We start from the raw sequence: 18412 nt of genomic DNA on the forward strand, positions 1-18412 counted from the left end.
TGAGAAATGCCTATTCATAGTAGATATTCCCCGGTGCCGGTCTACAGGATAAGCAAGGATATAATCACACTGCTTACACATCACCTTAGGGGATCCATCAGAGATTGCAGCAACCTAGTAGAAGTGTTCCCAAGAGCCTACTAGCCGTTTACTATCAAAGATATTCCGTTTTGTTGCACTTCTATACTCGGTTTTCAGCCACCAAGCGACAAAATCCTCGTTAAATATCTCTGTCCAAAGGATATAGTTCTTCTTGCCAAATAGACCAACACGCTCAAGAGTTTGTGGAATCGGGATAGGTACTACCGGTCGTGTAAAGGCCACACTAGGAGTAGATATTGGTGTTACGCCTCTGTCTAGGTTAAATAGCTCATCAGATATAAGGAAAGAGAGTGTATCAACTAGGTTGTCCTTAAAGATGGATAAGGGATAATTATCCGAGAATTGGGATACGTGGCTCTGTGACATATTGATGAATAATTAATAGATATTAGGCAGTGTGGCTTTAGAGTGATGGTCAAGACATACTATTATCTTTTATCTAGGCAAAAGAATCCTAAGGGGTATTCATATTCAAGAAAATGATTTTAGATAGAATAGGCTAGATTATAGACCGTAATTGGCTAATAAGACCCACTCTACTTAGATCTATGCGGTCTTAGACCGCGGGGACCGCATAAAGACCGCAAGGACCGTATAAAGACCGCAAGGACCGTATAAGGACCGCAAGGACCGTATAAGGACCGCAAGGACCGTATAAGGACCGCAAGGACCGCATAAGGACCGTAAGGACCGTATAAGGACCGCAAGGACCGTATAAGGACCGCTAATAGATCGCTAAAAGACCGCAAGGACCACCAAAAGACCACGAGGACCGTATAGAGACCGTATAAGGACCGCTAACGGACCGCCAAAAGACCGCAAGAACCGGTAGAGCTTATTAGATCCTACAAATAATCTATATCTAACGCGCATGAATCGGCCTAAATAATGACAGCTGTTAGATATCTAGTAGGAATATCAACAGTTTCCAGGCAATAGATAGGCTCAAATTCTGACGGCCGTCAGAAATCTAGTGGGGATATCAACAGTTTCCAGGCAATAGATAGGCTTAAATTCTGACGGCCGTCAGAAATCTAGGCTAGGGATATTAATGGTCATGACTCTTCCTAAGCGTACAAGTGCTCCGGTGTAGAAAATATATATATCTTTGCATGATCAGAAGTAAATTCTAAAATGTCAACCACAACAGTCCGAAATCGAAAGTTCATTCGTAATTAACTTAATACCAAGCTTCATGAAATCAGATACAAGGTAGTTTCAACTGTTTTATTGATTGTTAGACCTGATTCATTATCAAAATTTGTGTAGATACCAGAACAGTGTTAAATAACGGTAAAAAACGTGGCTGAATAATCAGTTTATACGACCAAACAAGGAAGGTCTTGGCATAATTATGAAATTGCGGGGGACCGCATAGGGGACCGCAAAGGACCACGGGGGACCGTGGTGCGGTCCTGACTACTTTGAAAAAAGACCAAAGACCGCATGGTCCGGTCCCGGTCCTCAAAGTTGGGACCGGACCCGGTCCTTGCCGAGGTCTAATAATAACTAGCAAGCTTTGAGGCTGAATTCTCGATAGCCGTGATGAAATCAGGAGCATAGTTGATGTTACTAACTAGCTTAGAGCGGCGGGTTAAAGCTATAATAGTGTATAACGCGGGGAGATGCAAGAAGGGTGATTCTAGTGGTCAAATAATAGAACGGCGATAGTGTTGGTAGTAAGGATGCTATGATGGTGTTAGTGATGATTTATAAAAAGCCTTGAATTCTGACGGCCGTCAAAGATATAGGCTGAGGGATATCAAAGGTAGATAGGTAGGAAATAGCCTTAATTTCTGACGTCCGTCAGAAATATAGGCTGAGAGGATACTAATAGTGGGTAGGTAGGAAATAGCCTTAAATTCTGACGGACGTTAAAAAGGTAGACTAAGAGGTATCAAAGGTAGGTAGGTAGAAAGAGCCTCAAATTCTGACGGACGTCACGTACAGTAGTGATAAGGGTGGGGAAAATAGAAGATAAGGTTTGAAAAGGGGGAGGACTTCGTATATATACCTTCCAATCTAGCACTTATAAGGTTATTAACCTCTATAAGCTTACTTTCTGACGGACGTCAGAAAGTCTAGGTACGGGATATTAGTCGATTTATGTCTTTAGTATAGTCTCTACACAAAAATATGCATATATATAGTATCCACAAAAGAAGTTTATTCAAGTTGGTTGCAGTGTGGTGTGCAATAAAATAGTGATAATATTAAAGACAATGTGTTAATAGTGCGATAAACTTGACCCTAACGACGACTTTGTAGTAGACTATAGAAGTTAGTCAAGCAGTTCTTGCCTTAGACCTTATTAACACGGAGCTTGACCTTGCGGAAAATATAATCCTCGTTATTCTAGAGATCGGCTAGGAGCCAGCGGCTCCGAGCCGCCGGTGCGGTTAACTAGAGTCTTGCCGCCTAGTAGCTCCTATTAAATTATAAAGAAGAGAGAATTAGAATAAGTGTTGTATTAGCCAATTTATATCGTTAGTGATATAATAATATTAGAGTAGGTTTACTTGATGCTCAGAAAAGCTTCACTTTCTGATTTAAATTGAAGTTTCTTTTATATAGATATCTCTGTTTTAGCCCTCACTTTCTAAGATACGTTAGAAAATATGATAGATTAGTATTAAGGATAGTTAGATAACGAATATTGATATTGGAATAGGTGTACTAGATACTCATAAAAGCTTCGCTTTCTGATTTAAATTGAAGGTTACTAGGTATGATATCTCTATGTCAGCCCTCACTTTCTGAGGTAAGTCAGAAAGTGTGAAAAAAATAGGATCAAGGTGACGAATATTTATATTAAATGATACTGAAGCTATACTAAATAATCACAAAATTATAGTCGGAATGTATCAAAAATAATGAATACTTGGTTAGTTTGGATACTCGCTGAAACACCTTTAAATTACCGTATTCTATCATAATAACTCAGCGATTTATCCATCATTATTATGAAAATAATGTATAGATGGGAAATTTTTTTAGTCCCATGGGAGTCCCACGGGAATTCCCATGGCGGGACCAAATTTTTTTTTTACTCCCATGGGAGTGGGTCCACGGGACTAGACCTCTGTAGGAATTCCCATGGGACTAAGTCCCATGGACATGGGACTAGATTTTCGCTAGTCCCATGGGAAATGTCAAGGTCTACGTATAAAGACCGCAAGGACCGCATAAAGACCGCAAGGACCGCATAAAGACCGCAAGGACCGTATAAAGACCGCAAGGACTATATAAGGACCGCTAATAGATCGCCAAAAGACCGTAAGGACCACTAAAAGACCACGAGGACTATATAGAGACCGTATAAGGACCGCTAATAGACCGCTAAAAGACCGTAAGAACCGGTAGAACTTATTAGATCCTACAAATAATCTATATCTAACGCGCATAAATCGGCCTAAATAATAATAGCTATTAGATATCTAGTAGGAATATTAATAGTTTCTAGGCAATAGATAGGCTCAAATTCTAACGGCCGTCAGAAATCTAGTAGGGATATTAACAGTTTCTAGGCAATAGATAGGCTTAAATTCTAACGGCCGTTAGAAATCTAGGCTAGGGATATTAATATTTATGACTCTTCCTAAGCGTACAAGTGCTCCGGTGTAGAAAATATATATATCTTTGCATGATCAGAAGTAAATTCTAAAATGTCAACCACAACAGTCCGAAATCGAAAGTTCATTGGTAATTAACTTAATACCAAGCTTCATAAAATCAGATACAAGGTAGTTTCAACTGTTTTATTGATTGTTAGACCTGATTCATTATCAAAATTTGTGTAGATACCAGAACAGTGTTAAATAACGGTAAAAAACGTGGCTGAATAATCAGTTTATACGACCAAACAAGGAAGGTCTTGGCATAATTATGAAATTGCGGGGGACCGCATGGGGGACCGCAAAGGACCACGGGGGACCGTGGTGCGGTCCTGACTACTTTGAAAAAAGACCAAAGACCGCATGGTCCGGTCCCGGTCCTCAAAGTTGGGACCGGACCCGGTCCTTGCCGAGGTCTATCGGTCTCTCCGGTCCCTCTCCACCTAGTCGGGTGAAAACTCGAGACTGCAACTGCGGGAATCTTTGCCAGCGAACCATAACTTGTTGTGGGCTATGAAATGCTCAATTCTCGGCCCTTCCCGTCGAAGACCGGCTAGAGTTCCTGTCCTGGTTGTTTGAGGGTGCTTTATCTCATTGTCTACGCCACTGTATCAAGATGCATCGCAAACCAAGATTCAGACATCACATACGACTGTGACCAGCCAAGCCCAAATACCGAACAAGTTGATGCTCAACATACTCCTAGTACGAGAAAAAGTTTATGATAGTCTGTGGAAGAAGTATCTTTATTGGTGAAGCTCAGGGAAGGACATAATCTTGCTTGGTCGGAGGTGACGAGACAATTTGCACAGAAATTCGCCGGGAGGAGTAAAGGGTCCATATAGGTGTACCGGAGCACGACGCTCAAGAAACAGCGGCGAGCTTTGGCGGATGCCGCGTAGGTAAATAAACTAAGAACTGTGAATTGCCTTTGGACTCCTACTATCAATATTGTACGGTTGATTATACTGTTTGTTACGACACCTGCAGCAGCCAAGGAGCTGTTCAGACGTGGAGGAGCCAACCAAGTTCCCAGAAGCTACGCACCAAAAGCTGGCGGGATTTACTTAAGAATCGCCTAGCCAGGCAGAAACAAACATCAGGCCATCATATCCTAATGTCAAAAAACTAACGTAAGGGCAGGACCTGGGTTTAGAGTAGACACTAGAGACAGTGACCAGCTGGCTTTTTGATTACCTATCCCTGGTTTCTATCTAGCATCAAATGGCTACATCTTGTCCGCCTTTGCTACTGTCATGTCTTCGCCACGGGACTCGGCTTCTTTGGCAGTCTGTATCCATTCTTTATACGCTGTGCAATAAGCAACCCTCGCAGCGTCCTATATTTCATTCGGGATCCACCCGTCAGAATTTGTATCAAGGTTGTCTCTTAGCCATGACTTAAGTGCTTGAACAACCTCAAAATCCTCATAGTCTCGAGCATGCTATTTCAATTCCGCTTCTGTGGGAGAATATGGACATGAGCCCTCTAGCCCCAGTTCCGCCCAGCGAGCTAAAAGCTCAATTAACTCTTGGCGGACAGCGACAGCGGAGGCGGTTGAGTGCGTCAAAATCTGTTTAGTTGAAGAGGAGAACCCTGTCAATTACAGGGTCTGTGCAGAGAATTCGAAGGGGAAAAAGGACGAAGAGATGAATTGTATTATTGACCAGAGCGGGGTACGTGGCGCGCGTCCAATAGATGAAGCTGCATACGACCCGGACGGCTACACCGTGAAGACGTAAATGAGACATGTGATCTTGGCATTTTACTAAGCTTCGAATATGAAATGTGAGCAATTGACTCTCCTCTCCCTTCACTGCATTTTAATTAAGTAATGACATTCTTGAATTTCTCCTGTATGACAGATGAATCCTTTGCTGTAGTCTCCTTTCACACGTTACTCTATATTCTGTTCGTCTTGTTGAACATGTTCCTGCGAAAGTAAGACGTCCATACTGCGTTCGGGAGCTCGGAAAAGGTAGAATGAAACTGCTGCCTTCATTAGGCTTATTGTAGCAATCTGGAGCTATGCAGCATGTAAGTAGCGTATGATGATGGAGTAGTCAAGGCACGTACCGTCACAATTTGAGTCTGCAGGCTGGTTTTTATACAGGCAAGGATTGTCAGGCCCAATAAAACAAGAAATAACCCCAATAAGCCAATGAAGCTGCCCACAAGGCTCGTTGATGCCTGGCAACTGTGAGGTCCGGATTTTGCCAGAACAATTTGAAAGTACTTGTTTCCATATGCTATGGCCTCATGCAAATGACCCAGGCTTGAGTAATTTGGGTATGAACGAAGCTGAGACTAGCTAAGGTGATGATCATATATAAAGAAAACAAAGCATTGTGGTATTCCTGCATTTTTGGTCAATTAAGTACGCATGGTAGGCAGAATCGTCAGTTGAACCTCACCGAAAAATACAAGGAAAGTGATAGAATAGTAATTGCCCCCATCAATAATAGGACAGATATCATATGGGTTGAGGATTGCAAAGTAGAAACACATAGGTACTAGAGAGGTCATTGTCACGTCGCTCCCTCTATTTCAATGTCCTTGCCTCATTTAAATTGAGTAAAAGAAATACACTGCCAATTTCCTGCTGTAGTATTGGCCAAAGCTGGCCTAGAATAGAGTTAGGTACGATAGAGACTAGGAGAGAGATATTGAATTTTTACCTTTCTTCCACTTCGATTCAAACAATACGAGCGGAATAGATGCGATCAGCCCCAAAAGGGCGGCACCGCCTATTATAAGTTGGCTTGAGATGAGAAATTCTCTGCTCAATCTTGGTAGGCTAAAAGCCTTGATAGACAGCAGCCAGAAAATAAGACTTCTTCCACAGCAGAAAGATGCTATTGCGGACGTAGCCAGTTGAAAAATCACCTCAGAATCCATATTTTCCTGATTTTATGAGTAAATCGTCATATCCGTTGATTCGAAAAGAAAAAGACCATGTCTACTTCTCCTGAGCCTGGCTAAAGTATGGTTTTATACATTTGCTAGGCTTGGATTAACCAACTTGACTATGTCTTCTCTAACCAAGAGCTACCGAGGAGGAAGAGGACAATAGGGTGAGTTACATGTTATGGAGAAAGGAATCTGGGGCAAAATGTCTAGCCTTCGATGAGAATTGTCTAGAGCGGCATACAAGATCAGCCTAGCATTCTAACTCATGCCTTTGATGCATGTACCACTTGCCTCGGTCATTTTGCCATGATTTTGGGGGGGTTCTGACCATAATTTTAGCCGTATATGAACTATCCTCTCTTTACCAAATACCGGATTGTTGTTTACCGCTGATATTCGCAGTTCCTACAGGATCTTGCCATTAGATAGATCCTCGATCTTTGATTCTCTCTCTTTCTTTTTTTTTCCTGTCTGTTTTGATACTGAATACACAGTTTTCTTCATTCTGCTCGTAAACTATATCATTATCATCTCCCCATAAGGTTATAAGCTCTCTTACAAAACTTCTTTATTGCTATTAGACTATAGTACCCCACTTTATGTGGATCTGCGGATAAATCAACCTCCTCCAGAGTTCGTACAGCCAACTAGTTAGCAAATACTGACGATGTGTTTTTATGGCTTCGCTAAGCGCTTCTTGAAACCTCACTAGACTATATGGTTCCAAAGGCAGTTCATTATATTAGCCGGAATCGCATCGTATATCTCGCCTTTTTCGATTACGTCGTGTGCGTTTTGGGCGGGGTTGTAGACTTTTCCACTATATTTGTCGTATGAAGATGGGAAAATGCTATTAGGGTTCGAGTACGCTAGATTACGTGGAATTTCGTATATAGTCCCGAGTTACGTGCCCGCATCGGAAATTGATTTCTCTCACTATTCTGAACGAGTATGTACAGAGATATCTTTTCGATATATCAGATACCCTACTCTCAACGCATGCTTACTTGCATTGGCTTAAAGGCATTCCTGCGGGTTCCATTTCTTCAATGGAATGCGCATCATCGTCGTTGTTGAACACTCCAATCGTGCCTAAATGCGTCAACAAGACTCAAGAGGAATGGACAAGATTAAAAACATACCGAAGCCAAATGTAGCTTTGTTTGTCTTGTCATACATCTGGACATCTAGGACACTGTGATCCTTCACATTACCGCCCATAAAGCAGCTAACTTCGGGCTCGAAGGTGTTAAAAAGGGTTTTAGCATCAGCGCTTATAGAGGCAGGGTCAGATCTAGAGGCATCAGCGTCGAATCGAGCCTCAAGAACTCCAGTATTCAGCGCCTCCTTATCATAAACTTCCTGGCGCTTCATATTGGTCTTGAGATCTTCAATCTGGTGACGGCCCAGCAGATGAGTAGGATGGCCCGTATAGGCAGCAGTGATGAAGGTACCGTTCATAGTGTCCCGGGTAGTCATTTCCATGCTGCCATGCTTGAAGTGATCGAATCGAAACATGGGCACAAGAGGGTGGTTACCAAAGTCCTTCTTCGCGAGACGATGATCGCTTTTTGCGTATCCGAGGAATTCAGGATCACGCGAGGAAAGGCTCCGAAGCTGAATGTAGACGAAATCATCGTGGTTGTTCTGGGCGTCGACATCACGTCTGGTGAGGGTGTTCATTTCCTGTTATCAATTAGGTTTTCATATTCATACTCGTTAGAAGAGAAAAGCTCACCAAATCCACAGTACCATCCGCAAGGAACCGATTAGGCATGATCAACCGACCACCCCTATGGAGAAGCTTCCTCTCGGCAGAAGCAACACCACCGAAGCCAACAACGGTAGTGAAGAGGCCTTCAATACAGGGACCCCAGCCAGCATCACCGTTAGCAGTCTGCTTGCAGGAATGGACAGAATTCTTCAAGCCGATAGTGGCAGCAGCAAGACTAGCTCCTCTCCAGGCCCATCCAAGTACAGCCAGGACAGCAACCTGTGAGATTCCGACAGAATTGATATTGGTGGGATGATGATCTGGGAGCAGTGAAAGGTCTGTGGTCGGAGGAGCCTCATGTCTGTTCATCCAAAGGCCACTTGGGATAGTGTCGTTGCAAGTAAGACTGTCCCAGTCAAAGTTTTCTGGAGTCCATTTAGTACCGGCCACGACAAAACTCAAACCCGAGAGAGCAATCCAGACTGGGAAGATGCGGACCATTGTTGCTAAGGTAAAGATAGAGAGGATATAATTGCTCTTTGAGTGAAGAGACGCAACCGAGGGGACCTTTTTATAAGTTTACTTTGGCCTAGAGTCTGATTTGTGACGGGGGCTCAAAATTTGTCCCATCGGTTGCTCATACACTTTCCATATACTGTACTGCAGGCTTACGGACTTGATCCATGGATGAAGCGCACGGGCTTGAATCAGCCTTCTCTGAAGCGCCAATGAGATGATCGTCCAGACAGGAACAATTTCCTGATAGAGCCTAGTTCATGGCTTGTCTAGTCTGGACTACTTGAGAATCGTTGCGTTGCATATAATATGATGTCACCGCCCCCAACTACTGTGTGTCTTAGATAACCAAGGGCACTAGGAGTTGAAATGATGGGGACAGGAAAAGCTATGAGGTGCGCGATTTTTTCTAGCATACGGAGTACAGGGATTATAACAGGTTGGCGGAGAATTTGATCCGTAGTGAGAGGGCTACATAGCACCGGTTTTCTCCACAAACTTTTCACCACATCTGATTGGTCGAAATGACCCTTTAACGACCCACCTCGTTCCTTAAGTCAGCCTCCAGTTCGTCTCTCTTCTCTTACCTCCCCCTTATCATCCATCTATCTTCCCATATATTCACAATGCCAGTCAACACTCGCCTCCCAAATATCCCCAAGGATGATGAGCGCCCCCGAATACCATTTAATATATACTACACAATCCCACATTTCAAATTATTCTACTACTCTTACGTCTTCTTTGGATCATTCAGTCTTGCCTGGATAGCCGATTATCTCCCAACAATCGGCAAAATATGTCTTTGGACCGGGTTCGCCATAACATGCGGATTAATAATCGCCATACACCCATCGATCCACACCGAGCGGATGAGATTAGATGAGATGGGAAAATCAGTTCGAGTACGTCGTCCGCTGATCGGTTTCAAAAGATGGGAGATCCCTTTGGATGTGGACGGCATTAATGATGGGCTGTATGATGATCCGGATGGCAACACGGACGAAAGACTTCATGATGGGTGTCGGTATGGGTATGCTTGGATTCGTATATAGAGTGATTTTGGGGGGATCTGGTTACTACTCCATATCAGATGATTAGATCTGGATTGTTTAGCGCCTGCGATTTTGCAACATTTGATTAGTGGGCGTTTGCTATTAGTATATATGACGATTCCTTAAATGGGGGTCCTGCTTCACTTTGTCAGCCTGTAAATAATCTGCTTACTCCTAGGAACTGGCGAGATTTGCTTAAAAACTGCCCAGCCAGGCAGAAACAAACATCACGCCGAAAAGCTAACGTAAGGGTTGGACTAGGTTTAGAGTAGACACTAGAGACAGTGACCAGCTGACTTTTTGATTACCTATCCCTGGTTTCTATCTAGCATCAAATGGCCATATCTTGTCCGCCTTTGCTACTGTCATGTCTTCGCCACGGGACTCGGCTTCTTTGGCAGTCTGTATCCATTCTTTATACGCTGTGCAATAAGCAACCCTCGCAGCGTCCTATATTTCATTCGGGATCCACCCGTCAGAATTTGTATCAAGGTTGTCTCTTAGCCATGACTTAAGTGCCTGAAAAGCCTCAAGATCTTTAGTCTCGAGCATGCTGTTTCAATTCCGCTTCTGTGGGAGAATATGGACATGAGCCCTCTAGCCCTAGTTCCGCCCAGCGAGCTGAGAGCTCAATTAACTCTTGGCGGACAGCGACAGCGGAGTCTCTCCAAGTTGTGTGACAGTAGTGGAAGAGTCGAAAAAGAGTCGGATCAAGTAATCTTGCAGGACGAAGCTTATGAACAAGGGCTGTCATGACCACATCATATGTTTGATAACAGACGGATGCATCTTTTAATTCTCGTTCCTTTTGTCCAGAAACTTCCGTTTCATTCTGTTCGTTCTCGAGTGGATCTTCCTCGGGGACCCTTGGGAGCGCAGCGAAATCAGGTGTCTCGTTGGCATAAATAAACGCGGGCTCAATGCTGGTTGATTGCCAATCTATCAGGCCAGTAATAACGGTTGGTTCTTCGGCAGAGACGTAGATACTCCTCTTTAGTCGAAGCCCTTCGATTAATAAGTACTTGTTCATGCCTCCTCTTCTTGGTCCAGCAAGTAAAAGATCTTCTACAAAGAATGTGCGCAAGCCTTTAGTGAGAAGTCTTACAGCATTTCTGATTTGCTAACTTGATAGTGTAGAGGATCAATCTCGCTTGAACCTTCGAATTGGCCTGCATTGATCATATACGGACCCATCAATTCTCCCAACCCAGGCATGGACGCTATTTCATAGTGGTTGAAGACAAGTATGCTCCTTTGGATCCGTATCTAACCCCGTAATGGCCGGGTTAGACGAGCATTGTGGTTGTGGTGAGGCGGAGCTTGGTCCCAGTACCGACATCGACTTCCTGGCTACACATGATCCTGGGAGAATTTGTCGAAGAAATTTTCCAATCCCAGCAGACGAGGGTGCGGTTCAGCCGAGATAGAGCTCCAACGGGAGATCATGGTACATCTGGTAGTCTAAATCAAGGCTCCATTCTAGTACGAAGCATTTGACAAGAGCAACAACGGCCATTGGGCTTAAAATTGCGGAACAGGGCTCGGGGGTCTTTTGTCTCCAAAAATGTGTTTCATCAAGAGTCGAGGCGTCTCCGTCCCACAAAATTGCCGCTATATCAGTTACAACCCGGACAGCGTCCCCTGAATTACCTTGGCCCGCTAGAACTGCGCTTGATGCCATGCCTGCCATCTCGTGTCTCACAAATTGCGGATCCCACCCTCTTGCGTTCAACTTTTCAGGCATATTCAATACCGCGAGGCTGAGCGTTTTTGCTAAACAATCCCGATAGCGGTCCATTCTTTCTTTTGAAAACGCGACGAGAAGATCACGCAGTCCTCTATGAATCGACCATGACAAGAATGTCCATGGTAGATTATCCAAAGCTTCGTTGAGAACGGTTGATTCTTGATCTCGGACATATAAGGTGACATCAGGTGAACGGTTTTCTCTATTAGGCAAGCGAAGAATAATGGTATCTTCTGATGGTTTTTGCTCCATATTTTCTCGCCTCATGAAAAAGTAGTCTACTTCATTCACGTTGCCGCCGTTCATATTGTAAAGATGTCTTCCGCTATGCGCGCCACCGAAGCCTTTTGGTGCATATTCCAGTCGCCATGTGCCAGACGATTTGCGTCCCGGGAAAGCACATTTAAACGCATTTGGTCTTCCTGAATCAATCACCCCAGCCAGCATCTGCAAGCATTTGTCGACTCTTTGCTCAAACATTGGTGGGTATACGTCTGCGCATCATCTGCACCCAGTGTCACCATCACTGATTTGAAGGGGCTCTGCTAGCCAGTCGTTCCATGGTTCGAGACAGTACACAGAACACGTAAAACTGGACCAGCACGGAGATACATGCCCCCTCCATCTCCAGCCCGCATAATAGGTTCCTTGTCCTTCTATCTCGTCCTCTATGCCAATCACTAATGGAACCAAGAAATGCGGTCACAAGGCGCCTTGATGATATGGAGACGCGTGAATATCTGGAATAGCTTGCGCGATACACTGGTGTACATCGAGGGGAGAAGATGTTTGCGCGGCGCCTAGGGCGTCGCCTCGCCGCTTTGTGGATCCGAAAGCCGTCCTAGGGCCCGATATGACCGCCGTGAACTATTACAGTCATCGTAAAAATATAAAAACTGTCCCTATTTTGTCACTTAACTGCGCTGACTGAGCAAGAACCGGCTGACGCGACTCACGGCTGAGACAATCTGATCAGTTTATTAAACCGAGTAATCCGATCCGACCATCTTCGGTTTTAGGTTGAGGCGAGCGCTATCAGCCAGGGTCGACAAAAGGCTCTCACGCGGTGTGTCGGCCCTAAGGCAGATTTGCAGCCCCGCTGCGCAGGGATGATTATCCTGAATGAGTGTGGGGCAAACGCGCCCGCATGCGTGGAGGCCAAATATAGGTCGGTCGAGTGACACCTGACGCCATGGTCGGGCCTGAGAAGGAAAACAGGGCCGGAGGAGGGAGGGCAGTTCGAATTGCAGACGCGGGGTCGCAGAAGAGCCGACGCGTCAGACTTTGGAAAGGGGGTGGCGGAGCTCAGGAGCTCGGTGATCCGGGTCAATGGCAAAAATGCCTCACCTGCGAGGCGTAGGAGAAAGAAGGCGAAAAAAAAAACTTGGGGCTGTTGGATGGAGGGAAGAGCAGGGACTATATACAACCACGCACGGGGAGGCAAAAAGACAAAGAGCGCTAAACCTAAGAGGTCAAGACTAAACCTAAGTGGGTAATTCGCAGTCCCCCTCCGATATGGTGTAGTGGCTAACATCGTCGTCTCTCACACGACAGCCGGGGGTTCGATTCCCCCTATCGGAGTTTACTTTTTGTTTTTTATATCATAACCTGCTTCCCCCATATGCAATGACGGCAAATTTTCTTTTTTTTTTTTCCTTTCTTTTTCTTTTTTAAATTCAATCAACAAACCAGTTGTGTGTGGGTCTATAGAAGGATGAAAAGTTCGCGGTTATATCTAGGCTGAAGCTATAATTTCCTCAATTGCTCCTTACATATATTCACTAGGCCGACCTATAATGTCATATTGTTCAATTCTTAGTACCAACCATCCGGTAACCTTTGGAGTTATATAAAAAAAGTCTTTCTCCTGATCCGCAGCCTAAAGGCCTAGAATCTGGGCAAAAGCTGGTTATTGCCTAGAGAAACTTAGCATATAGACCATCATCCAAGGAGAACTCACATACCTGTTTGCTGGAATTGATGTCACCATACCCTCAAACAAATTAAAACAGTCTCCTTCTAGGTAGCTAGAAGCAAGAAGAGGATCACTCCTACTGACCGAAAGAGAAGGGACCGATGCTTCCAATGGTGTCTTCGGAATGCCTAGGACGGATGGCTAGACAAGACCTTCCTGACGAATAGTTGGTGCAGTATCATGGGCTCCGACTGTAGAGCGCTCAGGAATTCGATTTCGCTTGTTGATTGCTGGATAAAGACCAAGTCCTCAAACGAGGTATTCTTCATATATGAAATATGGGGCGCGAGATGTCTTTCAATTGTTTTTCTTTCCTGACTCTCAGGATCAGGAAATATAGTATGCGGGAACTGCAGAGACTACAGAGCTAAACTCCTGAGAAGTGGCGATGTAGTTGATGATCCACCCATTTCAGGTACAGGTCTAGTAGTTGAGTAATGGCGGATCGCGAATATGCCTCGATCAAATCCCTCGCACTCAGATCAATTAGTGCATTTCGGCGCAGGAGGACCAGAATCACAAAGTAGTAGAGACGCAGAGTGAGTACAGGAGGAGTGGCTTGCTCTAAACTGTCGTTATGTGGATACTTTTCCGCGCAATGCCTGTGCCCAGCTTGTATGATGAGTGATAGTTCGCTCCATTCCACGGGATATATATTGATCGGTAAATATGATAGCCAAGACAAATATACCATGAGGCGTTTGATATTATTAAAGATGCTCAATGCACGAAGGGCTTGTGAGTATTTCGGCGTGCATCTCCTGACGACTGTTGGAGCCATGGCCAAATATCTCATTCCTTCATGCTCGTTTCATTTACCGGGCCTTCGTTTTCTTGCTCTTCTGAAGACAAAGACGGCGACCTGTCCAAGAAAGCAGATAGAATATTGTCGAGAAGGATACACCCATGGAAGGTATGGCAGTACCGGCCTTGTTTGGAGGCTGTATCTAATATCACAAGAATCCTAGAAGCCAACCCGACTAGCCTCCACGCAATTTGGATATCCGCTGTTTTTAAGCGGAGAAGTACCAAAATTATCAAAGCTTGAACGTGGCCTAATCTCAAGACTGAAGATCGCACCATAATTCGAGAATGGATTGATTGTTCCACCTGCACGATATTTGGCTTCATGGCATGGCTGCCATGGACCATGCAGGATTGATATGCCACGACTGCCCAGAGAGCTAGTCGTGATCCATTATCATGGCCTGTTTCCGTTGTTAATTTAGTGTGCATTGCCCGAAACACATCATGTCGTTCTAGAATCGGATGCCAATAATGCGTAAAGGTAGGATATGTCTGCAGCATGTCGATTTTGTCTACCGGGAATGATAAATCAACAATTTCTATTAGTCTCGGCTCAATTCCCGGGGCAAATTGCTGCACTAGTCAATCCAGTCTCGAGCTTGGGGGCATGATACCAGCTGGAGTTTGGTCCAAAGTATTCGTCATTTCAAGCTTGTCCCACTCGGTCTCATCAGGAAGCTTTATCAGCAAATATGACTTACCAACCCGCTATTATGAGCGTCTCGCTAAGGCGAGCTTGGCTTCAAGGTTTCGACTACAGAATAAGCCAAGCTGCAAACACAGGCTTTCAAGTAATAGAGGTGTTCTACGAGGACCTCGAGTACACTGCGCGCGATATTCCTGGTAAGGATACTCCTACAGCAGACCAACTCTTCCAAGTGGCAGATCACATCCACTCAGTCTGTCAACCCCAAGGTCTCGAAATCATTGGTCTTCAACAATTGCTTCTCTACGAAAGACCGAGGGATCGAGAGCAACATGCAAAACTGATCAAAAAGATGGTCTCTTGGCTGCAAATCGTCAAGCGACTACACACAACCACGATCCAAATCCTCGCCAACTTTCTCTCCGCGGACCAACTCACCGATGACTTCGATATCATCGCAGCCGACTTGAGACAAGTTGCAGCTATGGCAGTTGCTGAGACTCCCTTCGTATGTTTTGCATATGAGAATCTGTTCTGGAGTACACATCTTGACACAAGAGAGAAACTCTGGACCGTTGTGAAGCGCGTTGGCTGACCTAGTTTCTGAATGTGTCTTGATACGTTCAATATCGCTAAAAGAGTGTATGCGGATCCTGCTTCTCCAACTAGCAAAACTCTGAATGCTGATGCAGATCTGAAAGCATCACTTGAGAGGATGGTGACTGAGATTGATGTCTCCAAAGTCATTTACGTCCACGTAGTTGACGCGGAGAGAATGGGATCACCACTAGTTGCAGGTCATCCTGATCATGTGGAGGGTCAGCCTACAAGGACGAATTGGTATCTCCCAGTCGAGGAGATTGCCAAGACGCTTGTGTCGGGACTTTGATCCAAGGGATGCATTTGCATGGAGTTGTTCTCTAGGACCATGGCATACGAGGGCAAAGTTATCCCTCATGATCATGAAAATAAGGGCATCGCGGCTTTGAAAAAAGTTAGAGGAAAGAATTCAGCTCAATCAACGAAATTGATGCTCTCAGGTTAATTTGAACGCTTCAGCACCACAGGTGATGCGTCCATCTGGAACTAAAACAAACATATTGAATATATTTCAAATGATAAGCTGTCACTCTAAACCTCAATTTCCTTACCATCCAACCAGTCTTTAGCAAACCGATACAACAAATCATGCTTCTCCCCACAAACAGTACCAACATGCCTCCTATGTCCCGGCATGTCCCTCAACACAGGAACCCCCATAGTAAGCTCCTGGCAATACGCCAAACACTTATATCCAGCAGGATAAGAATTGAGTTTCTCTAGATCGATCTCGGGGAAATGATTTGGAATAACAGGCAACAGCTTATCCTTCTCATACCAATGCCGAACGAATCGCGCACCCCAGCGACCATCAATCTTCTCAAAAAAGAAACAAAAACGACAGTCAGCCTCCGCATCGACTTCGACACCATCGATCATGAATCTCTGCGTGATGGTTGCTTTCATCTTTGTAATGGCGCGACTTGCGTCTGCAGTGATATCTGTCGTTGCGCCGTGGCATCGGTGCATGATGAAGGCACCTTTATCCATGCCGCCTTTTGACGCTTCCATGAATTCTTTGTATGTCACTCTGCCAGACCATGTGGTGTACACATAGGCTCCTGGATGGAAAATGGATTCGAAGTTTTCCCATTCGCATGCATCGCTAGAGATTCTATCAGTCTTCGGTTTCTCAACTAGTTTGTCGTTTGTTTTATTTACCGGTAGCACGGCCAGCCTTCGGCTAACTCGCGAAGTTTCACGCGCTCTAAGACGAGGTTGTCTGGTCCATTATTCCGGATGGCGTTTTTGGGCCAAGTGCCTTCGGGCAATGAATGCAAGTTGGGCATTACGGTAATCAGAATGCAGTATATCTGAGGATGCAATATAGTTTGTCAAATTCCAAAGTCGCACCTTGCTATAAGTAGGCACTTATATCCGTCTCGGGTATACGCCCTTCGGCTCAGTTCATTGCCGATGGAATCAACTGCGGAGAAGTGGGGGAAGCGTTCGTATACTTCCGAGGCCCTTTAAACGCATAGAACACAAACTACTTTAGAGCATGCATGATTATAGCATTCGATTTTTTTATCAAGAGACACATTAAAAAATCAATCATCTTGCTTTCCTCAGCCGCCTTTAGCAAAACATCCCAAGCCCCTTTCCGATCCAACATCTGCGCACACTCCTCTCCCAACCCACATACGCCATTCATTGTTCATGAATCTGGTACCCAATGACATGAGTTCCCTCCACACAAGACTATCCTAGCCTCTCACCCAGCTTGGTCATTCTCGTTCTTCTAGGCTTAGAACACATATCCAACAACACCCCCTCGTCCGGTCATGATAGGAAAGACTCAAGCATCGTCGCAACCTCGACTTCAGTCTCCGTCTTAGGCTCAAAGTTAGGTACTGTCCCAACAATATAGTGTGGACTGACCAGCCCCTCAGCTTGCTTCTGTGTCTCGACATGGATGAGCTCGGGGGGACTTGGTAGCTTTGTCGAGTCTTATATGAAATTCACCACCTCGTGGTCATCGCGATTCAAGACGTAGATATCAAGACAATGCAAATGCTCCGAAAGAGCATATATCGCCGCCCGGCTTGCACCTCCAGCTCACAGTCATCCTGCTTGTAGTAGATATTGTTGCATGCACCAATGATGATAGCCGGTTCATCTAGCTCGTCAAGGTGCTTCATGATTGAGTATGGCAAACTCATTACCAGACCGGCTGTGCTTGGCACTTTTGCGAGCTTGAGGAGATTCTCCATTGTTGGACATTCGCTTCAAAGACCGAGTGATTTCGCGATATAACTGTGCATGCTGTAGGGGGTGGAATGCGTCACGCAGGTCTTTGTATTGACATGTCGTATAAGCTGAGACAGAAGCCGCTTTTGATTCTGGCTCAAGACATTCCGAGTGGCAGACTGTTTCAGGTGTTGAGGTGTTGCTTGCTCAGGCTTCTGATCGATTCTTGTTGTGGACTGGGCTAGAAGCTTCAAAGAATATTATTATGAAGGCTGCTTTGGCTTTGGATCAAGAAAGGGTTGCCAAAGCTAAAGTCAGAATGCTTTGAGATGCCTGTCTGGGTTTCTTGTGTTAGTCATGTATATATTTGTTAATTTCTATAGCATGGTCTTCTGGGTTGTATTCTATGAGTTTGTGTGAACGCAGATCTAATATAATGCGTGTCTAGCCCCGTGTGATGGAAAATATACCTTGCGACATGGTCGAGACACCTGAATGTATATGGGAATATGAACCTCAGAACAGTGACTGAAACA

At 44.8% G+C, this 18412-nt stretch overlaps 4 protein-coding genes across 4 annotated transcripts; 2 read left to right on the forward strand and 2 right to left on the reverse strand.

The window, feature by feature from the left end:
* Positions 1 to 7629: 7629 nt before the first annotated feature.
* On the reverse strand, positions 7630 to 8841 carry N7508_003202 (uncharacterized protein; the record flags this gene model as incomplete). The annotated part of the gene is made up of 3 exons (XM_058461268.1): positions 7630 to 7718; positions 7769 to 8312; positions 8365 to 8841. The coding sequence occupies 3 exons, from the start codon at positions 8839 to 8841 to the stop codon at positions 7630 to 7632; spliced, it is 1110 nt and encodes a 369-aa protein (XP_058321845.1).
* A 641-nt stretch (positions 8842 to 9482) lies between these two features.
* Positions 9483 to 9911, forward strand: N7508_003203 (uncharacterized protein; the record flags this gene model as incomplete). The annotated part of the gene is made up of 1 exon (XM_058461269.1): positions 9483 to 9911. The coding sequence occupies one exon, from the start codon at positions 9483 to 9485 to the stop codon at positions 9909 to 9911; it is 429 nt and encodes a 142-aa protein (XP_058321846.1).
* Positions 9912 to 15132: 5221 nt separating this feature from the next.
* N7508_003204 (uncharacterized protein) lies at positions 15133 to 15681 on the forward strand (the record flags this gene model as incomplete). The annotated part of the gene is made up of 1 exon (XM_058461270.1): positions 15133 to 15681. One exon carries the CDS (start codon positions 15133 to 15135, stop codon positions 15679 to 15681), a length of 549 nt encoding a protein of 182 aa, XP_058321847.1.
* A 536-nt stretch (positions 15682 to 16217) lies between these two features.
* N7508_003205 (putative pathogenesis associated protein Pep2) lies at positions 16218 to 16975 on the reverse strand (the record flags this gene model as incomplete). The annotated part of the gene is made up of 2 exons (XM_058461271.1): positions 16218 to 16791; positions 16848 to 16975. 2 exons carry the CDS (start codon positions 16973 to 16975, stop codon positions 16218 to 16220), a joined length of 702 nt encoding a protein of 233 aa, XP_058321848.1.
* Positions 16976 to 18412: the final 1437 nt, after the last annotated feature.

This window comes from Penicillium antarcticum (assembly GCF_028974205.1).
Source record: "Penicillium antarcticum strain IBT 31339 chromosome Unknown utg000003l_segment0_segment0, whole genome shotgun sequence".
Taxonomy (NCBI): domain Eukaryota; kingdom Fungi; phylum Ascomycota; class Eurotiomycetes; order Eurotiales; family Aspergillaceae; genus Penicillium; species Penicillium antarcticum.